General features: G+C 39.8%; 1 protein-coding gene across 1 annotated transcript; it reads left to right on the forward strand.

Annotated features, from left to right (window-relative positions):
• The first annotated feature begins 2,815 nt into the window (after positions 1–2,815).
• Positions 2,816–17,336, forward strand: LOC121941951 (multidrug and toxin extrusion protein 1-like). Its single transcript, XM_042484988.1, has 16 exons — positions 2,816–3,028; positions 6,027–6,128; positions 6,246–6,314; positions 6,665–6,813; positions 9,486–9,528; positions 9,655–9,699; positions 9,789–9,886; positions 10,106–10,203; positions 11,345–11,526; positions 11,636–11,744; positions 13,494–13,569; positions 15,232–15,301; positions 15,392–15,524; positions 15,641–15,735; positions 15,830–15,893; positions 15,973–17,336. Exons 1-16 carry the CDS (start codon positions 2,846–2,848, stop codon positions 16,197–16,199), a joined length of 1,743 nt encoding a protein of 580 aa, XP_042340922.1. The 5' UTR covers positions 2,816–2,845; the 3' UTR covers positions 16,200–17,336.
• Positions 17,337–24,988: the final 7,652 nt, after the last annotated feature.

Genomic DNA, 24,988 nt, shown 5'->3' on the forward strand with positions numbered 1-24,988 from the left:
TTCCCTCCAGGGCAATATGGGAAAATCACTATATATAGTCCTCAAGTTATCTGCTGCATATTTAGATTAACTCAGAGTCTCCCTTATGAGTTGCCTACTCTGAAAAATGTTTATTTAGATGAAAAAACAAAAGTGACTCACCAACACGTTCTCACTCCGAACTTGTCACATGGTGCCACTCTGTTAGTGACGTTCTACGTCTACTCATGATGTTTTAGGTATCCTTCCGCTTCAGCTGTTTGCACTCCCAGATGCCATTACCGTGATGTCAACAAATGCACATAGTGGGATGGAGCAGCATGGCTGATCGTCTTGATGGTTAAGATTAGGCAACAAAGTTACGGATGGTAAGATTTAGGTAAAAGAAGCATATGATAAGGTGTAGAAGAAAAAAAAAACACACATCCCATCACTACAGTGTAGATAGACATGGATGTAAACTGCAACTTGACCAGTTGGCAGAAGCATATTGAAAGGCAGCAATTATAGTTCTAAGATAGGATAGATATTCATCTTGTAGTTCACATCAGAACAATATGTGTGGAGTTCCTCAGGGGTCAATCCTAAAACCACTCTAATTTAATGTATGCATGTTCCTTTTTAAAATCATCCAAGAACACAGTCCAAGACACAAATCTTGAACTAATATCTACATCCCAGATATTGGCTATACTGTAATATTTTGCACATACCCAAATAAATATTTTTGCACCCTCTGCACAAACCTGTACAGCTTTCTTATTTTGAAATATGTTGAAATGCTCTGTTCTATTCATGACTGTTGCAGTACTCTGGTATTCCTGGAGACCCAACATTAGAAATAAGATACAGACAAACAAACTAAAAGTAAAGACAACTTAAGACTTTAAAAAATCAGGCAAGTCAAATAGAGGCACCAATTAGAAATGAAAGAAATAAAATATGAAGTAACAACAGACCTAGCAGTGCAATTCAACTTAATAACACTGCCAACGTGTCTGACTGTGAGACTATGAGCAACACACACATCTAGCTGCAGCATCTTTAATTCTGAACTCTGCCAAAATATTTTAAGCTAAAAAGAGAGGTGTTTCATAAACAAGGTTCAGGAAAGCAAGGCTTATTGGGGAAAGCTGGCTTGAATTAGCCTGATACACAGGTTAAATATGTTCTGTACAGCCACTGAAGTGCCAGAGTTATCACGACATTAAATGCAGATCTTGTCACTCCACAATAAAGGAAACAGAAGCAAAGAGAACACTGCTACATTCAGAGGCCAAAGAGAAGAACGTGATAAACATGATGCAAACAATAAAAAGTGTTGATGACAAAACCACTGCCGTAAACAAAGCCAAAACTTTGACACTATGTCGTCTCCCAGACGTCAGCTCAGACTTTAACACAGATGATGTTTTGCCATTTAACTGCCCTGTTGGCTCAGTTTGTTTCCACGCTTTTCTTCATCTTGGCTCCAAGACCAGTGTGAGTGTGTGTGTGTTTTTCTTTTTCCCTCTGCGTCATGACTGTTGAAAATTAACTTGTATGCGCAAAATGGGAGACATAGTCTCTGAAATGTCACATATTAAGGACCCTAAACAGGTTACTTATTATAATTTGCATTTTCTAACGCTTTTGTATAGTCTACACTCAGATCTGTACTGTTCTTTCAGTGGCAGTGTTTCTGTAGACTAGGTCTGTTTCATTTTATTGAATTTTCTTTAAATTGCATTTGAACTGACAAAAAATAAGTAAAATGACTGTCAGAGTTACAGCCAGGACTCTCCAGCAACTAACAGCTTTTAATTTAACAGCATTTAATTAAAGCACTAAAAGAAATATTTTGAATGCATTTATACAAGTTTTTACCTAAATACTTTGCATTTACATCAGAACAATTTAAGAAAAGATATAAAATCATTTTTAACTCAATTAATTATCTGTAAATAAACCTAGCTTAAATGAACATTTTTACCAGCTTTAAAAAAAATCCCCTCAATTGTTTAACAAACAATAACAAATGCCATTGATATTTAATACCTGGGCTATAATCTATTCATGTGTAAAAGTACACAAAAATAACAACTAAAGCTATGGCACATGACGGAGACATATACATAATATATTACTATATGTCATCAGGTGTTGATTTTGGATGATGGGCAATCTGTTCAAATGATGAAGCTGAGTAAACTGCACTTAAATGCAAAATTAGTTTTACCCCAGTGGGCCTGGGTGCCAGAGGCCTCCTGAATGTCTTATTAATAGCCCTGCTTCTAAATGTATAGATTATAAGTATATTCCAAATATAGGTATAGGCCTAATAATAAAAACAAAAATTTACTGATCTAATACACTGTCATTCTGTTCATGCAGTAAAGCCCCCAAGAATATATGATTTGTGTAATGCAAGAAAGAGCTCAGCAGTAGTCACTTGAGTGTTATATGCTAGGAATCTCAAAAGGCTCTCTCTCTCTCTCTCTCTCTCTCTCTCTCTCTCTCTCTCTCTGTATGTATATATATATATATATATATATATATATATATATATATATACATACAGAGAGCATGTATACACTATATTATTAGTAATAGTATTACAAAATAAATACACAATGCCTACACAATACTAATTACTAATAGTCATGGTTTTTCATTAAAGGACCCTCCCTATAGACACACAAGGGCAGCAGCACACCCAAACTTCTCCATGAGGTGGTTTGCAGGAGTACAGTCCTAAACTGTGTGTGTAACCCCTCCTCCAACTGGTTATCACACATAAATTTAACCAACCAGATTTAACATTTTCTGTTAAAAGGACAGCAGGCGCAGGAGTTAGCCTGGTCTGTCTGTTAAGAACACTAGAGTCATGGATGGTTCCAATAAAACACCAGTGAAATGTGAAGTAGTGAAGGAAAATTTGAAAGCAGGTGAAGCGGCTTCTTCTACTCAGGTCTCAGGTGGTTGCTGCGGTTCGAAGAACAGATGTGGCTTCATCCCGCCGGAATACCGGCATGAGCTGGTACAACTGTTCAAACTGGGGGGACCAGTGGTAAGATGACTTTGCTCTGCTGTGTGTTTGGGCTCTGAACTGAACTGAAATGTTAAAATGATGTTTGTATGCTGACTTTTAATGTAGATGTTTTTTCTTAATGTGTTCGGGTTTCTTTCACTTTCTGTGCATTGTGTTTGTATTAGTGTTCGGTTTGTTTATGAAACATAAATTTATTGAGGCAACACACTCCAGGTGAAAACATAGTCCAAACATGCACTTAATGTTAATTTTTTAAGCTTAGGTTTCTGTTCTGGAAATGTATGCAAACAGTTTTACAGTATTAAGCAGTATTTAAATAGATAATGCATCCATTGCATATTTTAACATAGAATTTCCAAAAAACTTCAAAGTACTTAAAATAATTGTCTTTATGTAAATAATCAGCTGGGGAAGTTTCATGGTGATAGCTTATGTGTTCGTTCATCTGTTAAAACTTGTACCCTAGTGTTATATATTTGATCCAATAATCAAGTTTAAGAATACATATCTTTACAGGCCATTTTTTTGGTCAAAATGAGTGTCTCATAGTCTGCACCAAAAATCTCAGCTTCTGTACAATTTACATACGCCAAACTTTCCAGTTTTATTTCTATCTATATTTTTATAGGTTTTTACAGATGGGTTTGTTCATATATAATTCATAGCCTGAGTTAAATAACATATTAATCCTAAAAACATGGCAGATTTCCTTAAAAGGCTGTTGACAGTATTTTTTCATTTCTAAAGTGATGACAAAGAGATATCAAAAATTCCCACTGTAAAACCCTTGACACTAATGTGTCAATAAAGCAAGACCACTTAACTGCAGACACACAGACCTCCACTGGCACACTAAGACCTCCTCCTGCATGTGCAGTAAGATTGCCACTCGCGCCTGCGCACAAGAAATCTCAGCACTTAACAGGATATCACGTTATCTGACCACCAAAGTCGGTCTTCTTTGTGTAGTTTTATTTCCCATGAAGTAACAAATAGATTTAACCCTTTGAAACCTGGATTGACATCACAGATGCCTTTAGCTTAAAACCCTGAGCAAATTGTTGTGCTTTCTTTTTAAAACATGGGGGAAAAAGAAATTAGCAACTTGGTAAAAAAATGTTTTTTTAACAAAGTGCAAAGAATAAGTAGATTTGGAAAATCATTAAAAAAAAAAAAAAACAAAACACAAAAAACTACAGAAAAAAATGTCCAAAAAAACTGTATTCATCAAAATCATTATTGTATATTTAAATGTATTTTATAGAATCATAACTATTTCTTAGCATTCACAAGTCATTTACTTCTTTGTTTGTTTTTACTTTTATTTCTTTTTTAAAAGCTATTTTATTGGCAATTTTCTTGTAATTCCTAACTTTTTTGGTGCTAATTTTGGGTCAAGTGTCTCAATGCCTTCTTCATGTTTTTGAAATCTCAAGCCAAGTTGCTCAGGTTAAAGATGGTTAAAGACAAATGTACAAAGTTTTTAAGGTTGTAAAAGTTAATAAAGGCTTCATACAATATTCTAAATGGCAAACTTTGCAAATAATAAATATATGTTAAATCAAGAAGTAATTACTTTGGATCAAACATTTGGAATATGTTTAGGTTTAAAAGTTGTGATGCTTCCATCAAATTAGATTATGTATATATTTTAAAAATATAAACAATGTAAACAGGCTATGCCTAACTGGAAGACCCTATGAGTTTCTGATGATAGAGAACTGATCTATAGCCCTCTTATTCTCTCCTTTTATTGCATTTTGTTAGTAAAATCAGGATTAACCCATTATTTTACAAAAAAGATACATCCTTTATACATTGGGTAAAACTGACCTCAATAATTTTAATATCCACAAATGACTGTGATTGAAAATGTTGCCCAAGTTTACACCTGAAAACATCAGCAAGGAGCACATAGTTCAGAATCAAAATACTCTTATTGGCTGATTACTGTGCAGTATACCTGCACATACAATGAATTCAACTTAGTGGTTGAATATACAGTATATATATTTAAAGTAAAGAAAGAATACACCAATAATAATAACAGTTAATTCGAATGACTATAGGATTCAAATAAGTGATGGAATGTACAACTACATTTACACATCTACATTTGCCTCATTTTTACTGAAAAACAATTCCAACAAAAACAAAACACTCCACAAAACTCCAAAAACTCGCTCAGAATATTCTCTAAATTCACTGTCATTGCTTTCTATTTTCTTCTGCTTCGCCACACTCTCTTGCAAATCTCCTTCTAGTATTTAGCCCCAAAAAGACCAACTTACGCTGTTTAGAACATGTCATTTCCTGTCTACTCTTGTGTATGCTCCTGTGGAGATTCCTATTGTGTATGTGCTTGCGGACCTCCGCTGTGTCTGCAGCCAGGTGCCTCTCCAATAAAATGAAATAAGAGTTTTGAACCTGGCTTTCTCCAGGGTTCAGATTTGTTATGAAAATGGATGCAAACTAGCACATATGCCATCTAGAATTTCCGTATTAAAAATGACATTTCAGATAACTCACAATATCAAAAACAATTACAAAGTAATAAACTTTTAAAAGTTAATTTACCATATTTTCATTTTATCCCATTCACCTGGGGTGTCTCCTCTTCAGAAATACAGTAAGCAATGTAAGCAACAGACAAAAAGAAATGAGGCCAGGAGCCTTCTACAAGATGGTGGCTTTCAGGTCACCTTGTGTCCCTTTAGGTTCCAAATGTGCTTCTGGTGCTGCATACAGTTTTACCAAAAAAAATAACAACACCAACAAAAAACGTGGTCTAGGGGCACTTGCCCTCAAATCGAAGGTTCATGTCAACACTTAAACCTGATAATCACTGTTCTGTCCAATATTAACATATTTGTTATATATTATCTTATTAAATGAAGGGCTAATGTTATCAGTTAAGTGTTTTTCAATGTGTTTATATTTACTTTGCAGGGATATATCTGGCATCTGTACAAACAAGAAAATGAGGAAGAGTATTGTGTTTGTTCTCATACTGCAGGTCATTTCCCAGTTGATGGTATTTTTGATTGGTTTTGTCAGCACTGTGTTCTGTGGTCATCTGGGAAAAACTGAACTTGCAGCAGTAGCGTTATCAATAGCAGTAAGAAAACTTTCTTGAGTCCTATCTATCTATATATCTATCTATCTATCTATCTAACTTTTAATATACAGTTTATATTCTCCCTGAATTACATGTGTTTTTTTTTTCTTTTTGCAGGTGGTTAATGTCACTGGTGTGTCCATTGGCACTGGTTTGTCATTAACTTGTGATACCTTAATATCTCAGGTAGTTTTCTCTTCAGAGTTGTTCTTTTACTTAATATACAGTATCTAACCAAGACAAACACAGCTGCTAGAGCTATTCTCACAGGTTGTCCTTTTACTTTCATTAATTTATGTTACCCATTATAACAAATCAAAATGTGCCTCAGAGGACTTGACAACATATGAAACCGTCTGTCTTTGTACCCACTAAAAAGATGGGGAAAAACTCCCCCCAAAAAGCCCCAAAAGGGGTCTCTGGAGTCCGTTTAAACAACTTTATAATGAACTTTTGTATCATCTTCGTTTTCTTTGACCAGTTGTACATCTGGTTAATGGTGTGATTTGGAATGTCCATCTTCCTGTTTCATGCAGACGTATGGGGGCGGTAACTTGAAGCGTGTGGGAGTGATTCTCCAGAGGGGGGTACTGATTCTGCTGCTGGCCTGTTTCCCCTGCTGGGCTGTTCTCATCAACACGGAAGTTCTCCTACTTGCTGTCAGACAGAGCCCAGAGGTTGCAAGGTTAGTCATTAACTTCACTTTCAGCATCTTTCTCTTCAGTGACACTACAGTACACGTGGACTCGGACTGATAATCTGTTAACAAATACTAACAACTAACATTCAGACATGGAATGAGTAATGTCAGCCATCAGTACACAATAAAAACTGCCAAACTGGGATGAGCATTCCAAAAGAAGGTATTCATATTAAATGATATTTTGACGTGTCATTAGGCCCTGTAGTGTGTAACAGGCATTGCCACAGTCCATAAATTCCATCCATCCATCCATCCATCCACCCACTGCCATATATCCGCATTTCCGGGGACGGATTGCAGGGGGAGCAGGCTGAGCAAGGAACTCCAGACATTCCTCTCCTCAGCAATGCTTTCCCACTTCTCCTCGGGGAGCCCGAGGTTTTCACAGGCCAGATGGGATATATAAACCCTCCAGGATGTTCTGGGTCTGCCCCATGGGCTTCTACAATTAAGACATGCCCGGAACACCTCTAAAGGGAGGCGTTCAGGAGGATTCCTGAGCAGATGTCCGCACCACCTCAACTTCCACATTTCAACGCAAGGAGGCAGCAGCCCAACCCCAATTTCCCTCCAGATGTCTGAGCTTCTATCCCTAACGCTGAGGCTGAGCCCAGACACAAAACAGAGTAAACTCATTTCAGCCGCTTGTATCTGCGATTTTATTCTTTTGGTCACTACCCAAAGCTCATGACCACAGATGAGGGTCGGAACATGCGCCAAACCACCTGTCCATCTTGTGATTCATTTTACCCTGACTCTTGAACAAGACCCCATGATAATTGAACTCCTTCCGCTTGGGGCTGCAACAATCCACAGTTTCCCAGCAGAGTACATAGCCTCAGACTTCGAGGTCCTGACTCTCATCCTGACCTCTTCACACTTGGCTACAAATCATGCCAGTGCATGCTGTGAAATAGAACCACATCATCTGTAAAAAGCAAAGATGCAATTCTGAGGTCCCCAAACCGGACCTCTTCCTTTCTTCCCCTGGTTCTATGAATTCTATTTACATAAATCCTGAATTCTATTATGCAAGTGTTAATGGTGCTTTCTGTGGTTGGTAAAAAGAGAAGGGGGGGGTGTGGCTGAGTCACTTTCTGTCACATTTAGTTAAGGTTGAACCCAAAAGTAGAAAAAGGACTAAGGTGAATTTTCAGGTGGTCAGGCAAACAAACCGAGCTAACTGTGGGGACTGGAAGCTGGCACAGAGTACTTATAGTGGAGTGGAGCTGGTTTGATTGGAGGACTGCTGTGCTGATTGCATACAGTCCCAGACACACACACACACACATTTTTTGTTTGTTGAGTTGTTGAGGATTGTTGTCATTGGGGCAAGGAGGAAGAACAGGAGGAGACGAAAGTAGGAACCAGGGGACCGGAGAAGACCAGCTTGAGGTGGGACACATGGAATGGCGGATGGATACTAAGTGAACGGGGTAGTTTCAGGTGGACAACAGTAGGATTAATGACCATCTCCACCACAACAGGTCCGATAAATCTAGGGGACAGCTTTTTAGACTCAGCTCTTGAAGACATATTTCGAGTAGAGAGCCATACCCTGTCTCCAGGGGTGCAGTTAGGAACAGGAGTACCATGATGGTTGGCTTTTTGCTGGTAGTGTCCTGAAGCTTTTAACAGGGGGGTATGAGCTAGGTGCCAGGCCTTGTGGCGCTGATGAATGTGGGCTTGAACAGAAGGAACTTCAATTTCTTTGTCCTGGTACAGGAAGAGAGGCAGTTCATAACTGTAAAGGCTTGAAAAGGCAGGGAGTTGTGAGCATTCTCTTCCTTAGGGGGATGAGTGGCCTTGGTGGATGGGTTGGAGGAACCAGAGAGCACAGAGTTGTTTCCAGCTTCTGGTTGGCCCTTTTTGCTTGGCCGTTCATTTTGGGGTGAAACCCAGAGGAGAGGCTGATGGTGATGCCGAGAACAGAGCAGAAGGCCTTTCAGACAGCAGAAGTGAACTGAGGACTACGGTCTGACACAAGGTTGCAGGGAAGGCTGTGGACTCAAGAAGTCTCCTTAACAAGCAAATCCACAGTCTCCTTGGTAGAAAGCAACTTTGGGAGAGGCAGAAAGTGAGCAAATTTACTGAACCAGTCAACAACAGTCAGGGTAACTTTCTTACCATCTAAGACTGGCAGATCAGTGATGAAGTCTAGCGCCAGCAATTGTACCGGCAATATTAAACTGGGACACCACTGTCAATGTCACAGATGACACCAATTAATTTACTGAGTCTGTGGTGGATTAAATTTTCAAAACGACAGAAGAAGTTGGACCAAAAACTACAGTTAAATCATTCCGAACCAGAAACCATAGATTATCAGAACCATCCAGTGGAGGGCCTGGTGGCTCATTGGGTAGAGTGGCATATACAAAGGTTGTACCCTCGCTGCAGCAGCTGTGGGTTCGATACCGGTCTGTGGGTTCGATACCGGTCTTGATTCAGTTTCAAGTTTTCAAGTTTACACTTATTGTTTTTGACATCTAAGACAGTTTTTGTTAGATTCATGCACTGATTTATATCCAGACCAAACATTGTCACATGAGGATGCATTCTAATGACTAATAGCCATATATTCTATATTTGATATATATTTACATATTCATATGTTTCACCTACTTGCTTTTTTTTAATCTTTCTTCATAAAGTCTCTCCCAGCTGTATGTGGAGATCTTCATGCCTGCTCTGCCGGTGAGTTTGATGCATTCTAAACCCCATGTGCATACGGAGGATGATACAACACATACAGAGCTTTTCAATTTTTCCGTAATGCTTACTAAAAAAAAATCATATTTACCAACAATTTCTTTCTTTCAGGCTGCTTTTATGTATCAGCTGCAAGGGAGGTATCTTCAAAATCAGGTGCAGCAATAAAAACCAGTGATGTTAAAGTTTATGGCTGGACCGTAGTTTTTAAAATGAATACTGATACCAGGCTGTGTGGTTTGCAGGGAATCATATGGCCCCAGGTTATAACCGGAGGGATTGCAAATATCCTCAATGCAATCATCAACTACGCTTTCCTGTACGGTCTGGAGATGGGCGTTGCGTAAGTTTTCTACCGTCATTATTTTGTGGTAGAGCTTACATTATAACAGTTATGTAATTATCAACACTCAGATACACATTCATTGCTTGATTTAGTCATGATTTATATGAAGCCAAGTTTGATAACCATGAACAGCTGTCAACAATATGTGAATGTAATAGCCTAGTGCTTTCTCCTGTTTAGTATTTTCTCTAAACTGGCTTTTCTTTCATCTTGAAGTGGATCTGCTGCAGCCAATGCTATCTCACAGTATTTGCTAGCTGTGCTCCTGTACGTTTATATCTGCTGGAAGGGTTTGCATAAGGCCACATGGGGAGGTCAGTTGTTTTCTCTTTGCTTTTGAGATATTTCACCACAACATGAAATTGACTGAAATGTGTTCTTTTCTTCTTATGAAGTTGACTGCATTAATGCTCTTACGCCCAGGCCACACTGCCAGCATGAGCAGTGTCAGACCGCTACCTCACTGAACTGCTGTGGCTTGTAGGCTTGCATTACTCACACAGACTGTGTTGTTGCTGTAGTGTTGCTGCAGAGCTGCCTGCTGCCATAATTACTGTTTTTACGCGATAAAAAGTTGGAACTTCATTCAATTATGGAGTAGTGGTCATGACAAAATTTCACAATAAAAAGCCTTGTGTTAACAAATGATGAGCTTTAATTTTGAAACAGGAAATGGAAAGTTTTTTTTCAAAACCATGTGGAAAAAATAGTTGAGACTCCTGTTCTCTAGATGTTCCGTGCCTGAGCAGCACTGCTCATACAGGCAGTGTGGCTGCTGTAACCTTATAACCTGTTAACCTTATAACCTGAAAAAATAAAATTTATAAAAATAAAAAAATAAAAAATAAAAGGTTCTGCGATGCACATGTGCTGCTCACACAAGCAGTGTGGCCCAGGTGTTATTCTATCCAGTAATGTCATCCTCTTTCATCATTCAAGTCCCCGGCCTTTCACCACTTCTTAATTGTCCATTGTGAACATTCCAGCTATGAATGTTTGACAAGATTAGTTACACTCTGTTACCTGTGTAATGTAGTGCAGAGGAGGGGTGACAGTAGTGACGTCCAAGTTAGGATTTACTTTTACGTTCTAAAGTTTGACAGAAGGCTATTTTATAGCATGTATTGTGGCTACATGTTTATCTTGTACTATGACAGTTGTACAATTATTCTGGCCTTTTTCTGACTCTAACTAAAAGTTTTTAAAACTATTTGGGTGTTTGAGATAAAAAAAAAATGATGGGGCCCTTTCAGCCTGGGCTCTGTATGCCTTTAACCTTGGGGCATTCAAATAATTCCAAATAAGAAACTCACATGGAGATATTTTTTTCAATCATAAGTCTCAAATTGGCATTGGGATTTTAGCATAGCCAACTGCTTACAGGTGTTACCTCTAACATGAAACAACAATTGAAAAGATAATCTCTAGTTTAATGCGCAGACCTCTGACTCACAGGTTGGTCGCTGGACTGTCTGCAGGAGTGGGGACCCTTCATTCGTCTGGCCATCCCCAGTATGCTCATGCTTTGTCTGGAGTGGTGGATGTTCGAAATAGGAGGATTCCTGGCCGGAGTGATCAGTGAGGCTGAGCTGGGAGCTCACTCCATCGTTTATGAGCTCACCGTTGTAGCTTACATGGTAAAGATGTTTTTCCTGCTTGTGTTTTGGCCAATGCTTCAATGAAATTGTAATATAGGAAATGTAACTATATTACACTTGGTAATTCCCTCTACATTTTTTCCAATAGTGCCCAATGGGATTCGCTGTTGCTGCAAGTGTACGGGTTGGGAATGCTCTCGGTGCAGGAAACATAGAGCAGGCCAAGCTGTCTTGCAAAGTCCCCATCATTTGTACATGTAAGACCTAATTTGTACTTTGTACTGTACCAACTTGTACAATGTTCCTGAAATGCCTTCTTACTTTGAATGAGTGGTGGTTTAGTGGTGGAGAGGTGGTATAGCACACACACACACACACACACACATATATATGACCATATCTGAGAAATCATTCACAAGTGCTTCCACACAAAAAACATCAATACAGACAACATGACATTTTTGAAAACAGAAAATACATAGCAATACATTAAAACAGCGTGCCAGTCAATGCACTGCTAATAAAGTGAACTGGTGGTATTTTTCTTAAAGCAATACATCATCTGTTAAAAAAGTAATACTGACTTTATGATCAAGCAATCAGGTAATTGTCTGTTTATTTCATTTTATTTTATTTCGATTTTACCCTTACTTAACCAGTAAAAGTCCCATTGAGATTCAAAATATTTTCAAGGGAGTGCTGGCCAAGACAGCAGCATGATGAATTTCACAAGAACAAACACACTGAGAACATGACAACAAACATTTAAAAAGCACATCAAGATTTTTACTAACAAAAGACTTAAAACAATCAGCTAATTTACAACAAATAACTACAATTTGCAGTGTTCAGAAGCCACACAACTGCATTTGGTGGTCAAAAAGTCCATCCAGGCTTACAATAGAGTTTAGTTTAACGTGACTCTGTATCAGGCACCAAGAGGAGGGAACAAAAACAAAAGCACTCTCACAAAATACAGTGCGGGTTTGAGGAATGACGTACAGATGTTGTCCACATGACCGAAAGTACAACTACTGACAGTTTTAGGAGTCAGTAGAAAACATAAATAAGGAGGCAAGTCATGTAAAATGGCCTTATGAAGAAAAGTATAGCAGTGTTTTATTCATGATGTGTGTGGAAACCTGAATTAGAGATAAATCTCAGCATAGCATGGAACACTGTATCGAACATTTTTCAAACAATATGAATTCGCATGCATGTATAAAATGTCTCCATGATTGCTGACAAAAGTGGTTTTTTTCGTGCACTTCAAGAGAAACAGCATTTGCTTCTTTTTTTCTTTCTTTTTTTTTAGGTTATTTTGTTGGGGTTTTATAGCCTTTAACTGACAGAACAGTGTGACCGTGCGGTGAGGACACAGCCTCTGCACATGGGGCACCGCTCTATCCACTGAGCCACCAGGCAGCTTTTTTGTAAAACACTCAATATGTTTACAAGACAAATTATCATCCAAGGGTTTTTGAATGCTGAGAATCATTCAGTCACTTAAAGTAATGATCTGTTATACATTGTTTTCCTGAACCACGTGAAAAGTAGACTGCAGCTCTTTAAGAGGCAGAAATATACAAAATATTGTCCTCTGCATAAAAAATGAATTTGGTTTTTACAACATTGACCTCTAATTACTGATATAAATTGTAAATAAAATAGGACCCAATATGGAGCCTTGTGCGACATGGTTTTGTGCAAAAACACCAGGATATACACCTCTGACTTGGACGCTTGGTCTTCCGCTGCTCTCCACTGCTGTGTTCTGGGTCTTATCACCACTCCTGCTCAAAACATCAGCTCTGTGTAGTCTTGACTGATCTTGAAACCTCATGAGTACATTTTGTGTGAGTTGTTCTGTGTTCATTGTAAAGACTGGTTGGCATGTAATCAAAGCATGCCTGGAGGGATCTATTGAACTATTACAAGAGATTTAAAAGATTTCTTGTGAGCTCAATTTATTAATAACTGTTTTTTGTTTCTTTTCCCCATGGCAGTCATAATTGCATGTGTAGTTGGAGCCAGCCTTAGTGTTGCCAGAGACGTTATTGGATATATCTTCACATCAGAGCCGTGAGTAAAGTGTTTGACACAATGTTCTTCCTGCAGAATGTTGCAGTCATTTTGTGTGTCCTTTTTTTTCAGTCCACGTGACACAGAAGACTTAGTTTCATATTCCTGTCCAGATTGTTATATATTAACTTAAGTCATCATCTTTATGCTGACTTATAAACACTGAACTCCTTATTGGTGATGCCACATCAAACATGGCTAAAACAGCTATTTGTTCAATCGTTGTAAAGTCTTTCATTTAAGCAGAACAAAACAATTTCCAGTTGAAGGCGGCATTCAACATTTCTTAGCCAAAATCATTGTTAAAGAATGTTTCAAAAAAGAAACTTTTTCTGAAAAAGGCAATATCCCAGGATGCCATGTTATAATGTCAAGTCATATTACATATATCTAATTTGATTCGGAGTGGAAAGGTCTTGCTTATATGCAGTGTTCTTATTTGCTCATTAGGCTTGACTGTCATCACAGTATTACTGTATGCTAGGGGATTTAGAAATCCAAACTGTATGTTTTTCGTGCTTATCTTTCTATCAAATTCATATGGAGAAGCTTTACTGATGATTTATTGTATGTAGTTCACATAAAGTTCCACTAAAGGTTACTCTCTACTGGTGGAACAGGCAGCTGAAATGCCAAACATGGTGGCTGCCAGTGGTGGAGCAACACGTTGTAATCGTCAGTATGCTTCCGCGTTTACTTATGACGTCTTAGGTATCCTTCTGTGTCAGCTGTATAGTTCCAAGATGCTGTTGCAATGAGCTGTTCATGCTCTGGGATGCCGTTCCAGTGATGTCAAAAAATGAACATGGTAGGATGATGCAGCAAAGTCCTTATATTTACACAACAGCGTGGATTGTCACGATGGTTAGGATTAGACAACAAAGTCACAGACAGTTAGGTTTAGGCAAAAGAGGCATGATACGGTGTAGAAAAAAACCCACACATCCACACAGGGAGTGAACTCCATACTATCACACAAAAGTCAATTGTTTGTGGGACACATCCACCTCCCCACCCGCTTGCCCTATAAGCACTTCTTAGATTGCATGGTTACCGGCAGAATTATTACATGTCCTTTAGTGTTTTATGCATACGTGACTGGTTTCTACCAGGCTGCGTTCTCAAGTGACACTGCTGTGTGTGCTGCATGCCAACATGCCCAACACGCCAGTGTATGATAACAATGCCACCAGCTATATCTGAGCACCATCCAGCCGGTTGGACACGGAAGGTGGCTTCTGGCGTCACGCTCCTCCACTGAAAGTGTTGACAGGGTGGCACTACATGATGACTTGTGAGTGAGAACAGGCTGGGTGGAAATAACAGAACATGACTGCAAACGTATGGTCAGCGATGGCAGAGAGCACACAGATTTTCTCAGCGAATTAAGGGTTTAACTCAAGCTTGTGTAACATAGCAAACTCGATGGTCAGGGGTGGGGGGCGGGATACTGGGTAGGAATGTACAAAAATACTGTCATATTCCATATACTTCAGTAAAATTCCAGGTATTAATGTATGAAAAAAGAACGTAATACCTAAGCCTGTATTTATCTCTCAGTTGGAGATTTTTTCATACACAGTATACTATGAAAGAAGTCATGATTTGTCTTACGGTCAAACATGTTTATCATTAAGACTCTCTCTCCCTCCATGTTTTTAGAGACATTTTACAGAGGGTTTCTGACGTCATGATCATGTTTTGCTTCTTGCATCTTGGTGATGCTGTTGCGGTGAGAAAGACTTTCATGCAAGTAATCAGAATTTCAGACCCAGTATTAACATACACATAATCTGACCAAATCTCTGTTTGATGAGGACAGGGTGTGACTGGAGGCGTTCTCAGAGGAGCAGGGAAACAGTCGATTGGTGCTCTTTGCAACCTGGTGGGGTTCTATTTCATTGGTGTCCCCATTGGTGTGTCCCTAATGTTTGCAGTAGATATGGGCATTGTAGGTAAGACCAACCATTAATGTACAGTTCTGCTATTATTATTATCTGTAGTCCTATCTCCTGTCTATCAATCAATGTTCAAGAAAGACATTAAAACTCTTCTGTCATCTCTGTTAAAGGGCTATGGACAGGACTTACCATTTGTACATTACTGCAGTCAGTTTTCTTTGTCACATTTGTGTGCAAACTCAATTGGAAGAAGGCTGCTGAAGAGGTTCGTACCTACAATCCTTGACCAAAGCTGGACTTTTAACTAGAGATGTTTTCGAAGTCACAACCTCCTTTTAACAGCTGTTTGTTCTTATCAGGCTCTTCTGAGAGCAGGAGTCCAGATCAAAGAAGAAAAAGAGATGGTTGGGATGGAAAATACAGGTAAGCTCTGACACACTAATTGAATCATCCTCATGAACAGTATTTTGTCAATACTAAAGGTTTCCCCTCCAACCTCCAGAGTCCCAGGTCAGTGCCACTGCATCCAAATGTGAGAGTGCTGAGGATGACCACACATATCAGGATGTGCACAATCTAGACCAGAATAAAACCACTACCACTACAGTGGGAAATGTTCTGTCAATAACACAGCTGGTTTTACGGCGTGGCTTTGCATTGCTGTTCATGGTCGTCATCCTCATCGCTGGAATCTTCATAAGCAACTTTCTCACTAAGATGCTGAAATGAATGATCTGATAGACCTAATATTTTCTTGTCAGCACTGCATCACCTCAAAGTGAAAGGGTTACTGGTGCTTTGACAGGGGTTGACATTAACACTCACCCAAGGCAAGATAAGGAGAGAATGCCCCAAGTGAAAAATAAATGCAATGTCCACTGTAATGTTATCTGAAATAAACTACGCACTGTAACGCTGAGCTTGTTCAGCTAAGCTGTGTGCATGAGTCTGTCTCACCACTAAGTATTTAATAGGACTAGGAAGAAAAATTAGACATAATGGATGTTATATAAGTTAACTCTGGTGTTGACAATGTCATTTACAACATAACACTACTAACCAATCACTGTCATGAAATTTATGCTCAGTATCAGGTTGTTCGCTGCATGCCTTTCAGTCCTTCGTGTTTGGCTTGATGTACATCTACCTACATTAACAATTTGGTATGATGAATTTTCATCAATTCTTCCTTATGAGAGGCTGTCTGATGTATTGCAAGGAACTTCAGATGAATAAGTAAAAGTATGGTCCCCATTCAGTAAATATTTGGTAGTGAAAAGTCGGCAAAAAGCCTTATTGGAGTAGACTGACCATGATATGCTTGTCAACCCTTTGTTTCATTATTGCTGCAAAGATCGAACAAGTTGTCGCTTTTTTGTTTGTGGTTCGTTTTGAATGTTTATGTGTCTGTATTTGTATTTATTCTGGGACAGCAAAACAGTGTCTAAAGAATTTGACTGTAAATACTGTTCTACTGTTGTGCTCTTAAACAATAAAAAAGACAGTTATAAAAAATTTTTAAAAATCACTGTAATGCTACATGCGAGAGAGTGACTTACTATTCTTAGCCCAAAAGCTAATGTTAGCCATCCTGCCACTTCAGCAAGGGCTCCGGAGTGACTGTATTTCTTTAAGAAGCTTTGTAAACAAGCCTTGAACTGCAGTGCCTTTTTGGAGAATTAAAAGCTGTAAAATAACTACATATTGATAAACCCAACACTGAATTTCCTCTGTCATCTTTTATCTGTTTTTATAATTACAAATGAGATTTGAAAAATGTTTAACTTTGGGTTACACATGTGCTCGTCACTGTCACCAGCTATCCAATCACAGTAGAGCAGGGGCATGACAAATCCCACAGCTACCAACCGTCACATTGACAGATAAAATCAAGTGCTTAAAAACTACAACCAATGTTTTCTGATGGGAAAATAAAAAAGATAAAAAAGAAGACCCTGTAAGGTCTTTTCAATATGGGAGAGCAAATATGATCTCAGAGGTGTTTGTACATTATATGTACAAAAAGCTTAAAAGGGTATTAAAAGGAGGTATTTCTATTATCGGATCAAATTATGGAATGATGCAAGGATAAGTTTAAAAATTTGTAACACCTGTAACACTGTACACTGCTCTTGAAGAGGAAAAAGATTCTGAACTCACAACGTGTTTTTTAGACTGCAAAGTAACATCTAACGTTGACTATTTACTGAAACATATCTTTAGTGTAATTAATGACAACAAAACTGTCAGAGGCTGTGATGTGACTGTTTTCTTGTCACTGTGGTGTTGCTTAAACTAAGCTCACTAAGCTATAAAGTAAACTCCACATAAACGCCACATATGAAGATAAGAAGACAGCAGCTTTATTTTGACCAGCTGTATTCTTGCTCTGCTGTCAGTTATGAGTTGCCTTTATTTATGACTGATGACTGTAAATTGTGGTTGTATGGACAAAGTAGCAGACTGACATTTAAAAGGATGAAATACTACCCCCCATTTAGTTGGACTGAGTGGCTGGAACTTATATATATAACTTATATATATATATAAGTATATAAGTAGTTTATGTATGAATGACATTAGTAGTATAAGCAAGCTATACAGTCTAATAATAGCACATACAGGACAAGTTGAGAGGTGAGGGTTTATTTCAGCTCAGTGGTAATAGTAACTTTTGTAGAATCAGTAGAAGCAATAGTTTTCACTGACAGAAAATAAACTAAACTTAAATCCTCCCAAAGAGTAAAACAACTGGTAAGTGAATGTTTGAAAAAAATCTGAGAGGTAGAATGGTAAAGCAGTGAACATGACCCAGGACTGAATGTGAGGGGAAAAGACTATGACTTCTAGGAAATGTGTTTAAATCATGCTTGGTGAAACGGGTGTGTTTCGGACCCAGATGCAGTACACCGAAACTCAGTGGCAGTTGGTAATAACTTTTATTAATACCAACACATAAAATGTCCAACATACAGAAAGTCAGTTCGTTCTTCAGGCGGAGAGCCCAAGCAATGTCTCTAAGTTTCCCACGAAGAGAAGACATGAAGCTTATACCAACTGTGGCTGGCGAGCAGGAAGCCCCGTAGCACGACGAGCCGACAACACGTGTGGAAGCGTCGTCGTGGGTAGCGCTGAAGAAAGGTCGGGGACAGGCAGAGGTTCCGTTACCGGGAAAGCAGTCCGTGAAGGCAGCAGTACCGATGGGGAGCAGGCAGGAGGATCGTCGAAACCAAGCAGAGGAGTCTTTACCAGGAAAGCCGTCAGATTTCCGGAACGCCGAAACAGAGCACGTGGTCGGGGACAGAAGGCAGGTAGGTACACTGGGAGGCAGGCGAGGAGAGCAGGTCGGGGACAGGCAGAGTCGGCTTCGGAAGATCTGGTAGGTAAACGCTGGAAAGTCTTACATGACGCAGTGGAACAATCTGGCAGTGGGTGAGAGTGTTGGAGTGTCTTATATACCGGGTTGATTGGTGATGAGCTGCAGCTGTGGGGAGAGCAGGCTGCAGCGGTGGGCGTGGCTTGCAGGTGGAGCGGAGCAGAGGGAAGGTGAATGGAAAAATACTGGCAGCGGGGGGAGGAGGAGGAAATGCAGGTACCATGACACTTGGTGGCATTCCAAAGTGTTATATTACTATTGTAAACACTAACTTATAAAGAAGAAAATATTGTTGGACAAGTAGACGTAGTCTCTTTCTTGCCAAACTTTGCAGGTCAAGTTGAACTTGTAATACATCAACAATATTTCTACCTCAGGTGAACTCAAAAGTGCCTCCAAAATTGTGACAATTTTCTTGATGACTCTTGGTCCATGTACAGTATATGTATTTGCTATGTATTAAGACCATCTGCCTGTCAGTGTGCTTTATAGTGGTTGACCATGATGGCTCTGAACATCCCTGGTGTGATTGCACTGGCGTTGTTCTATATCCTGATTTTGGGACAGGGATGTCCAAGAAGGCTGAGAGGAAAAGCCATGGAGCCAGGACTGAAGTGGTGCTTCTCGGAGACAGAAATATCAGCTTGCTGATTGGGATTTTCACAGTGACTGGTAAATTGTTCTTTGGAGCTTAGAAACTCATCTAGACCAGAGTTGTCTTTGTATTAGTTATTTACTATTTTGTTAAGACAACATGGTGTATGGTGACAACAAAGATACACAGGTTAGACAGCAGATAGATAACAGGTCAGTCTTGTCTTGTGGCCTTTAGAAAGGTTTGTTTTCTCAAGATAACGATAGAAATAAAACTTATCGTTTTTTATTGAAACAGGCATTGATGTGCGGCCCATGCTGCAACAGATCTGAGATGTTAATCTGGATTCATTTATTCCTTATGAGTGTGTCAGAGTGCAGGCAGAAATAGTATTGAAAATAGGTAACAGTCGAATCAGTCTTCATCATGTCTAGTCACAAATGTAACTCAGTAATTAGTGATTTTATTTATATGTTTATATGTTATGTTTATTAGTAGTTTTATTTATTATTACTGTTATTATTATTGTTATTATTGGCTTTGATTTAATGATTCAAGATTAGATGCATCATTCCCGATGCATACAGGATGAAGCCCACTATTTTCATTGTAGTTGGTTGTGTCATGTGAATCAGAAAAAGATTGACTCCTTCAGTTGCATGAACTTTATGAACAAAATGGAAATGTCTCAGGACATTTATTCCATCTTTATTCCATCTTTACTCCATCGTTATTTAATGGCTGGCTGGGCCAAAACATAAACAGCCATATTTTTGTTATCACTTTAATCCCAACTTTTCTTTAAAAAAAAAAGTTCTACAGCCCATTAAGTATTGCGTTTTAATTGCTATGAGTGGATCACTTTCATGAACCAACATCATGTACTAAGGAAATCAGGGTTGTTCTTTGACACAATTAAAAGGTGTGAATTCAAAAACAAACAGGCAGGAAGGGCTCTGTGAGCAAGCAGGCAAGTACAGATATCGTTGCAGGTTTTATAGTAACAGCATACATATTTCAGAGATTTGGAAGCAAAGGCTTGAAACAAAAAAGCAACTATGCAAACTTCACAAACTGGCAAGGAGTGGTGGTTAAGTATCTGCAGGGCTTATGAGTAAAGTGGGAACAGGTGAGTAGAGCAGGTAGGCGGGAAGGTAACAGGACTTGGACAGGAGAGGAGGGGATTGATTTCGTGCCTCCTCTCGCAGGATGACTCAGTTTCTAAAATTCATCTCGAGGATTGAACAGCAAAAAGAGAGAAGGATTGCCAGACAAACTACAAGCGAGAATACACCAGTGTATCTTTCACGAAAGTGTTTTTGGCACCCAACGTATATAAGAGGCATAACACAACAGAGACAGTAAGAGAATATATTTACTTGGATAGAAAGATAGATACATTTGTCTTTATTTTAGTGTTACAACCCACAGATGTTAAGTCTTGGGACAAAGGGAAGCAACACAGCGCCGTGGTGTCAAACAGGCGGGAAAGCTGTTTATTGTTCAACACAAGCATGAATGAATGAACTTGGCCCAGCATCAAGTGGGCAGCACACACACAAACAAACGACCAAAGGGAGAGGGCGACGGGTTGCGGCAAATCAATAAACCACATAAAACATCTTATGCCTACCAAACCCACTCCACAGCTTATTACAACTTTACCTGCTTCCCAAAACACAAATAGCACAACCACCCCACCCTAATGTGTTAGACAAATAATTACCTGAGGTGTGGTGTGATGACAAAATGTATTAAACATGAAATACAACACAAGCTAATCTAGTGCCCAGCTCTCATGAGTTAACATGAAGTACTGAGTTAACAATCCTAAGTTTACATCAATCACGCCAGCACAATACCGAGGCGAAGTGCTCATGAGTGAGCACAGCCGCCCCCTGGCAAATGTACGGCGGACTTAAATGGACAACAGAAATACACATACACTATTGGAGCAAGCACTCATTGAAAGGGAGGAAGGTGGGACCACCACCCAATTGGTTGGCAGTAAGGCGTGCAGTAGGAGGAGGAGAAATGAGCCACAGGCAGAGGAACACACCAGGGTACGGGAGGAAGGAATCCCCGATGATGTGGCAGACCTCCAATGACGTCATCAGTCACACTGCCTGATAATGAGACTGCCACAACCCCCATACACACAACAACCAAAACAACGCCGGCGGCTAGAACCCCCCCCCCCCACATAAGTTCAAACCGAGAGACTTGACACACAAATACTTATAACACCCCACTTCACACTTTGTAGGCACTAGAAAGGGTGTCAGCAACAACATTATTTGCCTACTTTCTGTGTTTTAACACCAGGTTGTACTCCTGCACCGTTAGTGCCCAACGCATGAGCTGCTGGTTGTGGTTGTACATATGCGAGAGGAATACGAGTAGGTTATGGTCAGTGTAGACCACAAGCCGATGGCTACAGGACCTGATGTACACCTCAAAGTGTTGGAGGGACCACAACAACGCAAGAGTCTCTTTTTCTATGGTCAATACCAGAGCTGATGCTGAACTTGTGGGAAAAGAAACTGACGGGGTGTTCTATGCCAGAGAGATCAGCTTGGAGCAGGATCAATCCCGCCTCTACTGCGCTTGCGTCACAGGAGTGACGGCACAGGAGTGGTATGATGTCAACCTGTTTATGTGACTGGCGTTGCCAATCAGGTGCGTCTATCACGTAGTTTGTATCACTCAGCTTTCGGCAAACGTGATGCAGTCCGGCGAAGCGCACAGAAAGAGAGAGCCCAGGTACTGGCAATAAAGCCAACACACAATAAAGCCAACACACTCATTTCACGAACTGATTGTCGGCAGAGGACCGATCATACTGTGTCTTCATCTCAGATTGAGACTATTCGACAACTCACACGATCTTACATGTTCCTCTCTGGGGATGTCTCCACCAGGGAAATTTGTCTTTCATCACTTTAAGTGGACCGTGGAGAGCGTGACCAAAAATAAGCTCAGCGGGACTGAATCCTAAAGAGTCCTGAATGGATTCACAAGCTGCGAACAACACAAATGGAACGCCTTCGTCCCAGTGTTTAGACGTCCCAAACAATATTTACGCAACATGGACTTCAGTGTTTGATGCCTCCCTGGAGGGGACCCTGGAGGCATGCAGTGGATACAATGTGTTTTATCTCCAAAGATTTCAAGACCTGCTTAAAGAGCTTTGACTGGAAGAGCTTTGACAGATGAGTGCCTTGATCTGTTTGGACTACTTTTGGCAAACCGAAAGTAGAGAAAAACTCTGTTAGGGCTTTTATAACAGAGTTGGATGTTATGTTACGCAATGGCACAGCTTCAGGAAAACAACTGCGTGACATAATGGTGAGTAGGTATTGGTTACCTGTTTTTTTGGGGGGTAATGGACCTACATAATCAACGATGACACGCTCAAACGGCTCGCCTATGGCAGGTATTGGGCGCAATGGCGCATACGGGATTATCTGGTTAGGTTTGCCGGCGACTTGACAGGAGAGGCAATGACTTTTTACTGCTGACTTCAGCCAAGGCCAGGAAAAAAATGCTTTAAGATGAGTCAGTCAGTCAGTCATGTTCTAAAGCCGCTTGTCCTTGTAAGTGTCGCGGGGGAGGCTGGAGCCAATCCCAGCTGTCATCGGTCGGAAGGCGGGGTACACCCTGGATAGGTTGCCAGACTATTGCAGGGCCGACACATATAGACAGACAACCATACACGCTCACAGTCACAAGGGCAATTTAGGCAAGGCAAGGCAAGGCAAGGCAAGTTTATTTGTATAGCACGTTTCAGCAACAAGGCAATTCAAGGTGCTTCACACAGAACATTGAAATACAGCAACAGGGGGAAAGGAAACACATTTAAAACATTATAAAAGAAGCATGTAAAAGGTGATTAAAAACAGCAAGTGGGAAAACAACAGATAAAACCCAAAAATATAAAAACACATATATTAAAATAAGAGTTGCAGTGCAGAGTTTTCGAAGTAAAATATAAAAGTAAAATTTAAATTTAAATTTAAAAAGTAAAAAGCCTTTTAGTCAAAGGCAGCAGTGAACAGGTGAGTCTTTAACCTTGACTTAAAAGAACTCAGACTCTCAGCAGACCTGATATTTTCTGGTAGTTTGTTCCAGATATACGGAGCATAGAAACTGAATGCTGATTCTCCATGTTTAGTTCTGACTTTTGGAACACAGAGCAGACCTGCACCAGATGACCTGAGTGGTCTTGATGGTTCATACTGGACTAGAAGGTCTTTGATGTATTTTTGGCCTAAACCATTCAGTGCTTTATATGCTAGCAAAAGAATTTTAAAGTCTATTCTCTGAGAGACAGGGAGCCAGTGTAGAGACCTCAGAACTAGAATGATGTGGTCCGCTCTCTTGGTCTTAGTAAGGACTCGAGCAGCAGCGTTCTGGATCAGCTGCAATTGTCTGATTGACTTTTTAGGCAGACCAGAGAAGATACTGTTACAGTAGTCAACTCGACTAAAGATAAATGCATGGACAAGTTTTTCAAGGTCCTGCTGCGACATCAGACCTTTAATCCTAGAAATATTCTTGAGGTGATAGTAAGCTGGCTTTGTAATTGTTTGTATGTGTTTTTTAAAATTCAGGTCTGAATCCATGACAACACCCAGATTCCTGGCCTGGTCTGAGGTTTTTAACTGAAGTGACTGGAGCTGCATGCTGATTTTAAGACGTTCCTCCTTGGGTCCAAAAACAACTACATCAGTTTTTCCTTTGTTTAACTGAAGAAAGTTACGACACATCCATTCAGATATTTGCTCCATGCATTTACCCAGTGCTTGTATGGGGCTATGGTCACCTGGGGACATTGAAATGTAGAGCTGGGTGTCATCAGCATAGTTATGGTAATCTATTTTGTTTTTTTCTATGATCTGAGCAAGTGGAAGCATGTAGATGTTGAACAGAAGAGGCCCCAGGATGGAGCCTTGGGGGACTCCACATGTAATTTTGGTCTGCTCCGATCTAAAGTTACCTATTGACACAAAATAATCCCTGCCCTTTAAGTAGGATGCACACCAATCAAGAACTGTGCCAGATAGTCCCACCCAATTTTCCAGTCGATCAAGTAATATATCATGGTCGACTGTGTCGAATGCAGCACTGAGGTCCAATAACACTAAAACTGAAGATCTGCCATGATCTGTGTTTAAGCGAATGTCATTAAATACTTTGACCAGAGCTGTCTCAGTGCTGTGATGTGGTCTAAAACCTGACTGAAAGACGTTAAAGCAGCTGTTGACTGTTAAGAAGTAATTTAGCTGTTGGAACACAGCCTTTTCAATGATTTTACCTAAAAAAGGAAGATTTGATATCGGCCTGTAGTTGTTCATTGAGGTCTTTTCTAGATTGTTCTTTTTTAAGAGGGGCTTAATAACAGCTGTTTTCAGGTCTGTGGGAAGACTCCTGAACTTAGAGACATTTAGAGTCACCAATCAACCTGAGCTGCATGTCTCTGGACTGTGGGAGGAAGCCGGAGACCCGGAGAGAAGCTACGCACACACGGGGAGAACATGTAAACTC

This window comes from Plectropomus leopardus, chromosome 4, assembly GCF_008729295.1.
Source record: "Plectropomus leopardus isolate mb chromosome 4, YSFRI_Pleo_2.0, whole genome shotgun sequence".
NCBI lineage: Eukaryota > Metazoa > Chordata > Actinopteri > Perciformes > Serranidae > Plectropomus > Plectropomus leopardus.

What these genes read in the sequence shown, in the direction of transcription:
- LOC121941951 (XM_042484988.1), top strand. Translation starts at nt 2,846, where the DNA reads ATGGATGGTTCCAATAAAACACCAGTGAAATGTGAAGTAGTGAAGGAA. An exon ending in TATATCTTCACATCAGAGCC is followed by an intron (nt 13,570 to 15,231) that starts GTGAGTAAAGTG and finishes CCATGTTTTTAG; the next exon opens with AGACATTTTACAGAGGGTTT. An exon ending in GGTTGGGATGGAAAATACAG is followed by an intron (nt 15,894 to 15,972) that starts GTAAGCTCTGAC and finishes TCCAACCTCCAG; the next exon opens with AGTCCCAGGTCAGTGCCACT.